This window comes from Zea mays, chromosome 2 (assembly GCF_902167145.1).
Source record: "Zea mays cultivar B73 chromosome 2, Zm-B73-REFERENCE-NAM-5.0, whole genome shotgun sequence".
NCBI classification, from domain to species: domain Eukaryota; kingdom Viridiplantae; phylum Streptophyta; class Magnoliopsida; order Poales; family Poaceae; genus Zea; species Zea mays.
The window spans coordinates 126,940,863-126,954,726 of NC_050097.1; the positions used below are offsets into that span (position 1 = coordinate 126,940,863).

The 13,864-nt window shown below is 45.4% G+C and overlaps 1 protein-coding gene across 3 annotated transcripts in view; it reads right to left on the reverse strand.

Annotated features, from left to right (window-relative positions):
• Window positions 1–764: 764 nt before the first annotated feature.
• LOC103646933 (ubiquitin carboxyl-terminal hydrolase 5) overlaps window positions 765–13,864 on the reverse strand; it is a 36,392-nt gene continuing 23,292 nt past the window's right edge. For all 3 annotated transcript variants that reach the window (XM_008671541.3, XM_035965341.1, XM_008671543.3), the window contains 7 exons: window positions 8,986–9,129; window positions 8,465–8,635; window positions 7,082–7,339; window positions 6,842–6,990; window positions 6,174–6,659; window positions 4,887–5,160; window positions 765–1,635 (listed from right to left, as the gene is read on the reverse strand). In XM_008671541.3, the coding sequence (XP_008669763.1) occupies window positions 1,447–1,635; window positions 4,887–5,160; window positions 6,174–6,659; window positions 6,842–6,990; window positions 7,082–7,339; window positions 8,465–8,635; window positions 8,986–9,129 (1,671 nt within the window). In that variant the 3' untranslated portion in view covers window positions 765–1,446. The remainder of the gene's footprint in view (window positions 1,636–4,886; window positions 5,161–6,173; window positions 6,660–6,841; window positions 6,991–7,081; window positions 7,340–8,464; window positions 8,636–8,985; window positions 9,130–13,864) is intronic.

Consider the following 13,864-nt stretch of genomic DNA (forward strand, 5'->3'; position numbering starts at 1 on the left):
GGAGCTTGAAGAACTTCGTCATGGAACACTCAAGTCTCCTACCTGGCGCGTCAACTGTCGGTGCTTCCGACATCACTCCGACAAGTAAATTTATTGTGCTTGTTCCGGGCTTCAGAGGGTGTGCGCGGTGGACGTAAGATTTATACTGGTTTGAGCATAACGTCCATACTTCTAGTCATCGGCGGCTCACGCTACCGGGACCATTAATGATCAAAACTCATAGTAGGGGTTACAAGCGGGTGAGAGAGGGAGAGGCTCCCATGTCTCTATCCAGAGGATTCATGACAAACAAAAAAATAACGGTAATGGATCACACTGTAATCCAATTACGTCCTAAAATTAGCGAACCAAACACCTATGCGAGAAGCAAAGCAGCAAGGGAAAGGAGGCGCTCAGGAGTCCGAAGTCACGTGGAATCGATATTTCTTTTAACCATGAAATTTGAGGTGGAATGTGGATTTGCAATTCAAGGCGGTATCAACTTTGGAGGCAGGTCTAATCAATCCATTTGCAATCTCATAACACAAAAAAATAACATCACACTTATACAAACATAATCATTTCTATCCCCATTCTCAAGTGGGTTCAGGTTGAATATTAATAATGTGTTTAGTTTAAGGAATGAGGTATACCATTATCTTGTCACACCTTACTTTTTTGTTTGGTTCGTTGGATGGTCTATCACTATTTTCCTCATTGTAGACTAATAATTAGTAATAATATAAAAAATGAATTCATTTCACCAAATTTATGAAATGGTCTCGTGATAATCACCTACCTAGAATGGATTGATTCTTCAAACAAACAACCCCTAAATGGCGCACACCTTCATCCATAGGAAAGAGCACGAATCCAAAATAGGGTTTAAGATGTCAGCATATCGATACATTTTTACATTTCTGGGGCCTTTTTGCCAGTATATAAGTACAACATCAGCTACAATTCTTCCCGCAACAGAGCACCATAATGTGCACCATGATTCGCCATTGCAGAGCCTGGTATAGTTGGGTGTAGTATTATTGGCCACCACAAGCATCGACCAACAACAGCGGACCCATTTCCAACAACAGTGTACAGACTAGCTAAATCTAAAAATGGAAATAAAAAATCAAATTAACGAAAAGGTGTTTCCTAAATGTTTTCTTGCCTCCCCTTGTTTCTCTTCTAGAAGAAAACAGACGAACAAAATGCCACCAAGCCCCGGCGTTCCTGTTGAAGCTACCCAGTTATCATAAAGAGTCAATTACTCCTTCAACTCACCTCATACAAAATTCCCATCTTGTACCAGCACTGCACGAAATATCTTCTGTGACAACTGGACAACGGTGCATTGACTGCACGTGATGAGCATTTTTTCCAGCAAGCCATATACTCCTGGCAATGACTAAAGGCGTGCGGGTGTCATTTCCAGAATCCCCCTTGCACCGAACCACAGTAATCATCAGCCTACCTATGGCTATATCCGTGACTTCTTTTTGCATATAACTGAGATCCATTACTAGTTCCCCTTGCTATGTCTTGTTCTCTGACCCTTCTATAGAATAGCACATAAGCTGCAGCAGTCTTCACCTCATCTTCATCAATGGAAGCAACATGGCTATCATCGAAGTTGTACCACCGATTCTCATCCACAAGCTGCATAAAGATAAATTCACATCAGCATTATATACTACATAGAGAAGCATCAATGAGGATTCAAAAGCACAAACTGGTACTTGCATAAAACAAATACTTATTATTAAATGTATTGTGTGTGTACTGATGTATTGTTTGTATTGGGCCTAGACCCACCTATCACTATTATTAATACATCACTCAACCTTGTTTTAAGGTTAGGGTTTCACTTCTATCATGGTATCTAGCTAGGTTTAGGTTCTCCCCACCCTCCCACCCAGTCGCCGCTACAGTGCCAGTTCGGCTCTCTCTCACCCATGGCCTGCACGCGCTTCCCCCACCCGGCTTTCCCGTCGCCCCTTTGCAGGACTCGAGCACACCCCTGCCCAGCGCTGCCGCCCCCATGGTCGTTGCTCCCAGGGCGCCCGTGGTCCTACCCAACGTCGTCATTGTCTCTCCCAGCGTCGCGAGCACCAGCGCCGCCGCTAGTCTCTTCTACAACATCGTGGGCTTGGCCATCTCCGGTGTGCTCCCAGGCGCGGCCACCAATGCCTTTGCCGGTCTCTTCTCCAACACCGCGAGGCTAGCCCTCTCTGACGTGCTCCCAGGCGCACCCAGCGTCCTTCCCTTCATCGGCGCTGCTCCCTGCGTCTCCCCTCTCCCGGCCAGCGGTGGTGGCACCCCAGCTGCACCTGCCTCCCTCACCGGAGGCACTCCTCCCACCGCCGGCCTGGCTGGACCCGCGCTACCTTGCTCCACCGACATCACGGCCCCCCATCCACGACAGTGTGGCACCCACATGCAGCAGCGGCACAACACCCTCTTCTCCGGCGACGCAATTGCAGGCATCCCCTTCCCCAGCAAAGAAGCGTCATGTGGCATCGTTTCTCCCTTGGCTTCTGTAGTTCACCCTGCGTGCATGGCCTCGGCTCTACTCCACGTGTGACCACGCAGCACCTCGCACATGGCCTCCCCAATGCAGCCGCGCGCGCACGCCGACGACCACCCCGCTGTCATCTGCTTCCCCATGCCCCTTCTGCGCACGCCCGGCACCACTGCACCCATAGTTGTTAAGGCGGCAAGGCGAGGTAAGGCGATCGATCCCCTTTTCACCTTTTAAGCGATAAGGCGTAAGGCGAGGCGACACCTTAGTAATATATAAAAAAAGACAATAAAAACAGAATATATAGGAATATAGTCTCAAATAGATATATTATACTAGCAAATTAGAGTCCAGGTAGCCTAGACAGCCCATAAGTCAGCCCAATAGCCCAGGCAGCCCATCAAAATTAGGTTACCTCCCCACACCTCCCACCCACTCCAAGGCGCCGGGGCGACGCCCTAATGGCCGAAGCGGAAGCCTTACGCTCCCACGTAAGGCGACAAGGACGACCGTCCTTACGGTCTGAGCTCGCCTTGTCGCTTAGGCGACGCTTAGCCTTATGGACGCTTTGATAACTATGACTGCACCACACCAGCTCGCGGACGTCGTTTTCCCACACAACGAGCGCTGCACAACCACGTTGTCCACCGTCGGTGCCCCCTCCTTTGCAGTTGCAACCTCTTCCACCGGCACCATCACCGCTTCCTCGCGCGGCCATGCGACCCACCTACGGGCTCACCGCGCTCTTCCCCACGAATGGCTCCTCGTCCGTCGTGGCCCACTACACCGCTCCTGGGCATCCCCTTCCTGCCCCTGTTCCCTCAACGCCCCTCCTTCGCTCTGTCGTGGTCCACATGCCTCCCTACCGTGTGCGCGTCTCCAAGGCACATTCGTGGCATTCGATTGGGTCATGAGCCCTGTTCTCCGTGACTGCGTCGAGCTCCACTATCCTCCGGCCTCCATCCACCCTCAGCAGGGCCGCCACTCTACTGGGCCATTTGTCATTCGCAATGCCGAGAATGTCTCTATAATGATCGAGGCCTTGTCGTCTCCACCACCCATTATAGTTGTAGCATGCTCGCCACTCCAAGCTCCCACTCCCGTCCTCCCACTGACTGGGTTGCCGACTCTGGCGCCTCGTTCCACATCATTCCTGACTTTCTCCATCCCCATATAGCCCCACCTTAACTTTCTCCATCACTGTCAGTAATGGGTCAACTCTGCATGTCACCTCAGTATGTGACACGGTCCTTCCTAGTCCTTTGTACCTCAATCACATCCTAGTTGCCCCCAATATCATCCAAAACCTTCTCTCAGTCTGTCGCTTCACCACTAACAACCACTATTCTATGGAGTTCGATCCTTGGAGCTCACCATATGGGATCTTACTAGTAGTGTTGTGGTTGCTCGATGTGACAGCTCCGGACGCCTATATCCCATTCGCTCCCCACCCCACCTTCCTCTGCCCATGTTGTCCAACCCTACGCCCTTGCCTCTACTGTCTCTACCTCCACTTGGCACCATCGTCTTGGCCACCCCGACCACAACGTCCTTTCCAAACTTTCGGCCACCTCGGCCATCCCTTGCCCCTGTGGCACTGACACCCCACTTTGCCATGCCTGTCAGCTTGGGCATCACACTCGCTTACCCTTCTCTTCTTCCATGTCTCGAGCCACTCGCCCCTTCGACCTCATCTACCCCAAGCATCTCCGGTTCTTCCATGTCGCTTACCCTAGATGACTTCGCTCACCACTTGTGGACCTTTCCCCTCTGCCATAAGTCTGACACCTTCACCAGTCTTTCTCATTTCTTCGTGTAGAAGTCGACTCAATTCGGTTGCACCATCCGGGTTGTTCAGTGTGATAATGGACGGGAGTTTGATAACTACACATCTCGCACCTTCTCTCTCCCTCGTCGTGCAACTGCAGAAGTCGTGCCCTCACACCTTCCCTCAAAAATAAAATATGCTTACCTCCCCTACCTCTACTAGAACATGGAGGTGACTACATGCAAGACAATCTAAGCAACCAAAATTACCAAACACAATTTCACCAAATGCAGCTTGCCTGTGTAGGACAACCAAACAACAGGACCATACGATTATGCTGGCTTGGGTTGTGCTGCATAAAGTCTAATGCAGGCTAATGCAAGCACCAATCACACTCTATCTGCTTGGCCAGCCTTGTAATCAAATCAGGTAGACTGCAGACTGAATTGCCATGAAATTGCAGGACAGAAGATACAATGTAAATTACAGAAGCCATAAGAAAATGCAAAAACAGGAAAACTGAATAGAGATAACCAAAAGGCTATAGAAAGCCATAGAACTTCAGAACCACTCAGTTTTTTTTCAGAGAAACTGAATTAATAACTTAGATTAGAAATGTACCTTAATGTGTGCAGTATAATGTCCACTTGCCATGTTGCCATAATGATTGCTCACAGCATACAGCTCATAGATCTGGCGCTCTGAAGTCTTCTTATTGGCAATGTAATTTGTCAAATCCAAGTCATGTATTGGAAAATTAACAAAAGTTTCTAGTTTTTGTTTTGTTGACCTACTAAATGAAAATCTCTTTAGATGTATGACTAGTACTTCAGGAAGTCTCCACAAATCCAACTTTTTGCTAGCTTGTCTTTGCTCCTTGCACCTTGGACAGTACCTAAAAGAATAGCAAAACTTCATCATCAAATACCTAGAAATGAAGGCTATAGACATAAGGAAGGAACATTATTCAAGTGCCTGTCCAAACTTTAAACTAATTTCTACAAAAATCCAAGGTAAGCGAACCATATGCTTCAAAACAGGCTTCTATTTGGTTGCAAGAGACAGAGAAAGTGGATTATGGAGACCCTTCAGCCAAGTGCTTAGCAAATTAAGAAATGACGGTTAATGTGGGTGATCACATATAACTGATTTGAGCAAAATAATCATGGGCAAAATATAGAGTAGCATTGCACAGTGCACATGTTTCAGACCAAAAATCGAAAAGCTGATATGCCACAAAAATGGACCAGATGGACCACAGGTAAATTTTCAATAAAAATCTGCAAAAGAGACAACCCAATCAAAAATATATTTTTATGGGCCTCAGTACAGATTCTCAAGGGATCCAGTAAATTTTGAAAATATAACAAAACAAACTCATAAGTTATGTTTATGTAGTTATAACTCAAGTGCCAGTGCAACCAACATAGTAACCACTAGGAATGAAAACAGGACGGATATTTACAGATTTCCATCTTTCGTGAAAGGGTTTAAAGCATGTAGCCTACATGCGTAATCTGTATAAGAATCTGGAAATTTAATATCTGTACCATATCCGAATCTGAATAGTCAAACTTGGGTTTCTAATATGTATGTGGAACTGATATCAATATTAGATGCATCTGACACTACCCAAATCTTTTTTTTTTCTCGAACACGCAGGAGAGATGTGTATCATTATATTAAAAGTAGAAAGAGACAAGGTCCAAAATAGACCGGGGTATAGCCACCCATATTTGGTATCTGCAATATCCAATCCAGTTTCATCCTTACAGACTACTCAAGGTGTTTGAGCGAGCATCAAGTACCAGTGTACCAGCAAAAATAGACAATATGCACCAATGAAGTAACAATCATTTTTTTTGTAAGTGTCAAAAAGTATCTTAGAATGTGGAACTGAAAACTAACCACATGTCTTCAGGTACAAGAGGTTCTTCTCTCAAGAAAGCATCCAAGCATGCATAGAGTGACAGAGCTTCACCACGGGTTCTCTTCGCAGGCGGAGCATACATAAACACCTCTGGAAGGTACTCTAAATGATGAGTGTCTATCTTTTTCAGATCTGCCTTGGGCCAGTTGATAAAAAATACAGTTGCAAGTGAAGATTGTGGGATCCTGATAGCATCATTTGATTTTTCAATGACTGTGTTGCTATCATCAACCAACAGAAGCTGACATTTGCTGCTGTCGGTATGATAACTATGAGTTCTTGTGGAAACAGAACTTTGAACAGCCAAATGCAGAGAGTCCGGATTCCTTAGCACGGGCACAAGCATTTTATGGACCAACTCATGGATATCAAAACCCGTGACAATTTCATTGCGAGAAATTTGTGCAAGAAGAGGAACACCGTACGGTTTCCAAGATGTCAAGCTGTTATTGTTTCCATGGTCCCTACAAATAGTAAAGGATAATATTAACAGAAGATGGTGCAAGAAGTATTTATGTTAATCATGTAAACAGCATATTGACATGACACATGTTGAATTCACTTCAATTATAAACTAAGATGACCATTACAGCTGTAATCCTAGCAAGAAGATAGACATATATCAGCGTTTTTTGCTTTTTCTTACAGATCTTCATGACGATGCACAAACTGAATGTAATTCACCCTCTTTTCCAACTTTGGGAGCTTATAAACTGCCAGATGATCATCATCACTTATTGTAGACAGCTGAAGCACTGGATCATCAATAAAACGGTAGATCTTATGATTCCGTATCTGTAGATAAATTCAACCAAAATGTTTAAGGACACACAATCGTCAAACCTGCCAACCAGTACATTAACTCAAGTGAGCATTAATGACCAACCTCAGCAATTAGAAGTTTCTCCCCATTTTTAAGTGAGCATGCAGCACCAAGGGCTTGTAATAGATCTCTGCACCTACCTTGTTTTGGTACATTCACAGTGAATGGTGTTGGTGGAACACTACCATCACAAGAAAACACCACGGCAGTCACGCTCCGGGTTGAGGCAAATTGTAAGGGCAAGGAAAGATACATGAACGGGTCAAAAGTCACTGAAACCTTCCCACAGACTGGGCAAACCAAAGTGGACTTGTACTGCCCCTGGAAAAACATAATAAAAGGAAATGTCAGTAAAACATTTGTCTTAGAATAATTAGGAAAAGAGAACTAAATCATAAGACAAAATATGTCAAATTGCATGCAACATGCAGATTTATGTGTCCTGTGACAAGTATGCACCTCCAATGTATCGTAGTATGTGTAGGGAAGATACACAAGAGTTTATACACATCGTAAGAAACACCCTACACTGGAAAGTACATATATACAGATAAAATATACTCCCTCCGTCCCATATTTAGATGTCATTTTAGAAACTCTCACGGAAACCAACGCTGGAGCCAAAAGACCAAAATGCCCGTCAAGGAGCAGAAATATAAATGTATATTGGGGAAAGAGAAAGGTGCATTGGAAAGTGAGAAGGTCAAGTACTTTGGAACAAAATTGAATGTTATAAGGCCATCTATTTTGGGAGGGAGGGAGGGAGTACGTCTAACAAAGCTAATCCTTCAGCATAAAAATAACATATATTCAGCTCCATGTGTAATGAGGTAGGAAAGGGGGAGAAGGGGGGAACCTTGAGATGAGGAGCTCATCTCGTCGCTAGTGTTTTGGAGACGTCGCCAGTGTTCTGGAGCTGCTGCTGGTGTTCTAGAGCCGCAGCCTGTGTTCTGGACTCAGCAGAGGAGAGGAAAAGTTTCAAGGGGTGACAAGGGGTGGTGGCGCATTGCCTTTATACTACTGTAGATGGGCCGAAAAAATAGAAGCCCAGTAGCCCACTAGAAAACCCTAGCCGCCTGGACAAATCCTGATCGATTTACCATCTAGTCGGACACTAATCGCCCCTAATCGACGACTAGTCGGACGACCTGGACGTGATACTCTAGTCGAGTCGTCCGGCTGATCGGCCACTACCAGGCGACCTGCCCGACTAATCGTGATTAGTCGGACGACTTGAAAACAGTGCACATCTGCACATCTAATCACAACAGGAAGATCATAGAAGGGTCTTTACATTACATACAGTAAATGCCTGAAACTGCTAGCGGTGCTTACAATACCAAGCAAGAGAAACATGATGGTCCCAAATTGCAATGGCTATTAGCATTTATCTAAAGCCAAAGCATCACAACAGTAAGACAAGTGATTCACAGGTTTAGAACTAACCTGGCATACATCAACAATGATTGAATTATTTCTGGCAATATGATTTGCCCAATATTCATCTGCAACTTCTTCATCTGATCTTCCATCAGCATCCCCTGAATTTATGTAAGGTCTATGCTTCACACGATTCAAATCTTCATGGAGTCCATCCAATAGGAACGCCAACAGCTCCTGCAGTATTTTATCAAAGTACAGATTCAGATCAGAAAAGAAAAAAGACTCAGTTGAGTGAAATGCAACATGGATCCTTAAACTTTCCCCACATTCTCATCTTGGCCAATGAACTCTCAAAGTGAATAAGTGATAATCTGGGTCCTTTAACTTTTCAAGTGGTTCATTCAATGTGTGAATTTAGGTTCATGATTGGGCATAGGCTATCAACCACACAAAAAATTGAAGGGCACACAATTTTGAGAGTCCATGGACCCTAATGAGAATGTGGAAAAAGTTTAGGGACCTGCAGTGCATTTCACTCAAAAAAATACAACATAAGATATATCACTCTAAATAGACGATCAAACCTGTGAATCATGCTGGTTGTATCCACTGAACTGAGATGCAAACCGAGAAAGCTTCATTTTGAATGGTCTAGGTGAAACAGGGGCACGTCCTCCAGGAGCCCAGAGTTTTCTCAATAGCTCACCAAAAGCTAATGCAAGTTCACCCTACATGACTACCATCAGAACTCAGTATAATTAACATGTAGAATGCTTGAGAAAAGGAAAACAGAAAAAAGCAACTATGTGGCAACAAGTTTTTACAATTCTATGCTTGATTGGAGAAGTGCAACTCACCACCAATCAACTCCCATACCAAATCTTATCACAAGAATCCAAGAGTTCTTCACACAATCACAAAAGATAGAAAGGGAAGAACAAGAGACCAAAACAACAACAACAACATAGCCTTTTAGTCCCAAGCAAGTTAGGGTAGGCTAGAGTTGAAACCCAACAAGAAGTAACCAAAAAGAGAAAGAGAGAAAGGGGAGGGGGAAAAGCTTTTGAGAGCACTAAAAGGGAAAGGCGTAATCACGGTTCGGCCGTTCGGGCACGTGGATAGTGAAAGGGAATTAGGCTTACACCTAGTTCCTATATAATTTTGGTGGTTGAATTGCCCAACACAAATCGTTGGACTAACTAGTTTGCCCAAGTGTATAGATTATACAGGTGTAAAAGGTTCACACTCAGCCAATAAAAAGACTAAGTTTTGGATTCAACAAAGGAGCAAAGGGGCAACCGAAGGCACCCCTGGTCTGGCGCACCGGACTGTCCGGTGCGCCACCGGACATGTCCGGTGCACCAGGGGGACTCAGACTCAAACTCGCCACCTTCGGGAATTTCCAGAGGCGACTCGGCTATAATTCACCGGACTGTCCGGTGTACACCGGACAGTGTCCGGTGCGCCAAGGGAGGTCGGCCTCAGGAACTCGCCAGCTTCGGGAAACTCCAACGGATAGTTCACTATAATTCACCGGACTGTCCGGTGTGCACCGGACTGTCCGGTGCGACTCCAGAGCAACGGCTACTTCGCGCCAACGGCTACCTGCTGCGGCATTTAATGCGCGCACAGCGCGCGCAGGAGTCAGAATCGCCCATGCTGGCACACCGGACAGCAAACAGTACCTGTCCGGTGTGCACCGGACACCAAGGCGGGCCCACAAGTCAGAAGCTCCAACGGTCAGAATCCAACGGCGGTGATGACGTGGCAGGGGGCACCGGACTGTCCGGTGTGCACCGGACTGTCCGGTGCGCCATCGAACAGACAGCCTCCCAACGGCCACTTTTGGTGGTTGGGGCTATAAATACCCCAACCACCCCACCATTCATTGCATCCAAGTTTTCCCATTTCTCAACCACTTACAAGAGCTAGGCATTCAATTCTAGACACATACAAAGAGATCAAATCCTCTCCAATTCCACACAAGGCTTTAGTGATTAGCGAGAGAGAGATTTGCCGTGTTCTTTTGAGCTCTTGCGCTTGGATTGCTTCTTTTCTTTCTCACTTGTTCTTGTGATCAAAACTCCATTGTAATCAAGGCAAGAGGCACCAATTGTGTGGTGGCCCTTGCGGGGAAGTTTTGTTCCCGGCTTTGATTTGAGAAGAGAAGCTCACTCGGTCCGAGGGACCGTTTGAGAGAGGGAAGGGTTGAAAGAGACCCGGCCTTTGTGGCCTCCTCAACGGGGAGTAGGTTTGCAAGAACCGAACCTCGGTAAAACAAATCTCCGTGTCTCACTTGTTCATTCGCTTGGGATTTGTTTTGCGCCCTCTCTCGCGGACTCGTTCTTTATTTCTAACGCTAACCCGGCTTGTAGTTGTGTTTATATTTGTAAATTTCAGTTTCGCCCTATTCACCCCCCCTCTAGGCGACTATCAATTGGTATCGGAGCCCGGTGCTTCATTAGAGCCTAACCGCTCGAAGTGATGTCGGGACATCACGCCAAGAAGGAAATGGAGACCGGCGAAAAGCCCACTACAAGCCACGGGAGCACTTCATCGGAAGAGTCTCGCACCAAGAGGAAGGAGAAGAAGAAGGACTCCTCCAAACGGAAGGAGAAAAGGTCTTCCTCTTCTCACCACAAAGAGAAGAGAGAAAAATCTTCTTCCCACAAGCCGCATCGGAAAGGCGACAAGCACAAGAGGATGAGGAAGGTGGTCTACTACGAGACCGACACTTCATCAACATCTACCTCCGACTCCGATGCGCCGTCCGTAACTTCTAAGCGCCAAGAGCGCAAGAAGTTTAGTAAGATCCCCCTACACTACCCTCGTACATCTAGACATACTCCATTACTTTCTGTTCCACTAGGCAAACCGCCAACTTTTAATGGCGAAGATTATGCAATGTGGAGTGATTTAATGAAATTCCATCTAACCTCACTCCACAAAAGTATATGGAATGTTGTTGAGTTTGGAGCACAGGTACCATCCGTAGGGGATGAAGACTACGATACGGACGAAGTGGCCCAAATCGAGCACTTCAACTCCCAAGCCACAACCATACTCCTCGCCTCTCTAAGCAAGGAGGAATACAACAAAGTGCAAGGGTTGAAGAATGCAAAGGAGATTTGGGACCTACTCAAGACGGCGCACGAGGGTGATGAACTCACCAAGATCACCAAGCGGGAAACGATCGAGGGGGAGCTCGGTCGTTTTCGTCTTCGCCAAGGGGAAGAGCCACAAGACATGTACAACCGGCTCAAAACCTTGGTGAACCAAGTGCGCAACCTCGGGAGCATAAAGTGGGACGACCACGAGGTGGTTAAGGTTATTCTAAGATCTCTCATTTTCCTTAACCCCACTCAAGTTCAATTAATTCGTGGTAATCCTAGATACACTAAAATGACCCCCGAGGAAGTTATCGGGAATTTTGTGAGCTTTGAATGCATGATCAAAGGCTCCAAGAAAATCAACGAGCTTGACGAACCCTCCACGTCCGAAGCACAACCGGTGGCATTTAAGGCGACGGAGGAGAGGAAGGAGGAGTCTACACCAAGTAGACAACCAATCGACGCCTCCAAGCTCGACAATGAGGAAATGGCGCTCGTCATCAAGAGCTTCCGCCAAATCCTCAAGCAAAGGAGGGGAAAAGACCACAAGTCCCGCTCCAAGAAAGTTTGCTACAAGTGTGGTAAGCCCGGTCATTTTATTGCTAAATGTCTCATATCTAGTGACAGTGACCGAGGCGACGACAAGAAGGGGAGAAGAAAGGAGAAGAAGAGGTACTACAAGAAGAAGGGCGGCGATGCCCATGTTTGTCGGGAGTGGGATTCCGACGAAAGCTCAAGCGACTCCTCCGACGACGAGGACGCCGCCAACATCGCCGTCACCAAGGGACTCCTCTTCCCCAACGTCGGCCACAAGTGCCTCATGGCAAAGGACGGCAAACGAAAGAAGGTTAAATCCAACTCCTCCACTAAATATGAATCTTCTAGTGATGATAATGCTAGTGATGAGGAGGATAATTTGCGTTCCCTTTTTGCCAACCTTAACATAGCTCAAAAGGAAAAATTAAATGAATTGGTTAGTGCTATTCATGAAAAGGATGACCTTTTGGACTCCCAAGAGGATTGTCTAATTAAAGAAAACAAGAAACATGTTAAGGTTAAAAAGGCTTATGCTCTAGAAGTAGAAAAATGTGAAAAATTATCTAGTGAGCTCACTTGCCGTGAGATGATTGACAACCTTAGGAATGAAAATGCTAGTTTAAATGCTAAGGTTGATTCTCATGTTTGCATTGTTTCAAATTCCAATCCTAAAGATAATAATGATGATTTGCTTGCTAGGATTGAAGAATTGAATATTTCTCTTGCTAGCCTTAGAGTAGAAAATAAAAATTTAATTGCTAAGGCTAAAGATTATGATGTTTGCAAAGTTACAATTTCCGATCTTAGAGATAAAAATGATATTCTTCATGCTAAGATTGTTGAACTTAATTCTTGCAAACCCTCTACATCTATTGTTGAGCATGTATCTATCTGTACTAGATGTAGAGATGTTGATGTTAATGCTATTCATGATCATATGGCTTTAATTAAACAACAAAATGATCATATAGCAAAACTAGATGCTAAAATTGCCGAGCACAACTTAGAAAATGAGAAATTTAAATTTGCTCGTAGCATGCTTTATAATGGGAGACGCCCTGGCATTAAGGATGGCATTGGCTTCCAAAGGGGAGACAATGTCAAAATTAATGCCCCTCCTAAGAACTTGTCTAACTTTGTCAAGGGCAAGGCTCCCATGCCTCAGGATAACGAGGGCTACATTTTGTACCCTGCCGGCTATCCTGAGAGCAAAATTAGGAAAATTCATTCTAGGAAGTCTCACTCTGGCCCTAATCATGCTTTTATGTATAAGGGTGAGACATCTAGCTCTAGGCAACCAACCCGTGCCAAGTTGCCTAGAAAGAAAACTCCTAATGCATTAAATGATCATGCCATTTCATTTAAAACTTTTGATGCTTCTTATGTGCTTACTAACAAATCCGGCAAGGTAGTTGCCAAGTTTGTTGGGGGCAAACACAAGGGTTCCAAGACTTGTGTTTGGGTACCCAAAGTTCTTGTGTCTAATGCCAAAGGACCCAAAACCGTTTGGGTACCTAAAGTCAAGAACTAAAATTGTTTTGTAGGTTTATGCATCCGGGGGCTCAAGTTGGATACTCGACAGCGGGTGCACAAACCACATGACAGGGGAGAAAAAGATGTTCTCCTCATATGAGAAAAACCAAGATCCCCAACGAGCTATCACATTCGGGGATGGAAATCAAGGTTTGGTCAAAGGATTGGGTAAAATTGCTATATCACCTGACCATACTATTTCCAATGTTTTTCTTGTTAATTCATTAGATTACAATTTGCTTTCTGTTTCACAATTATGCCAAATGGGCTACAACTGTCTATT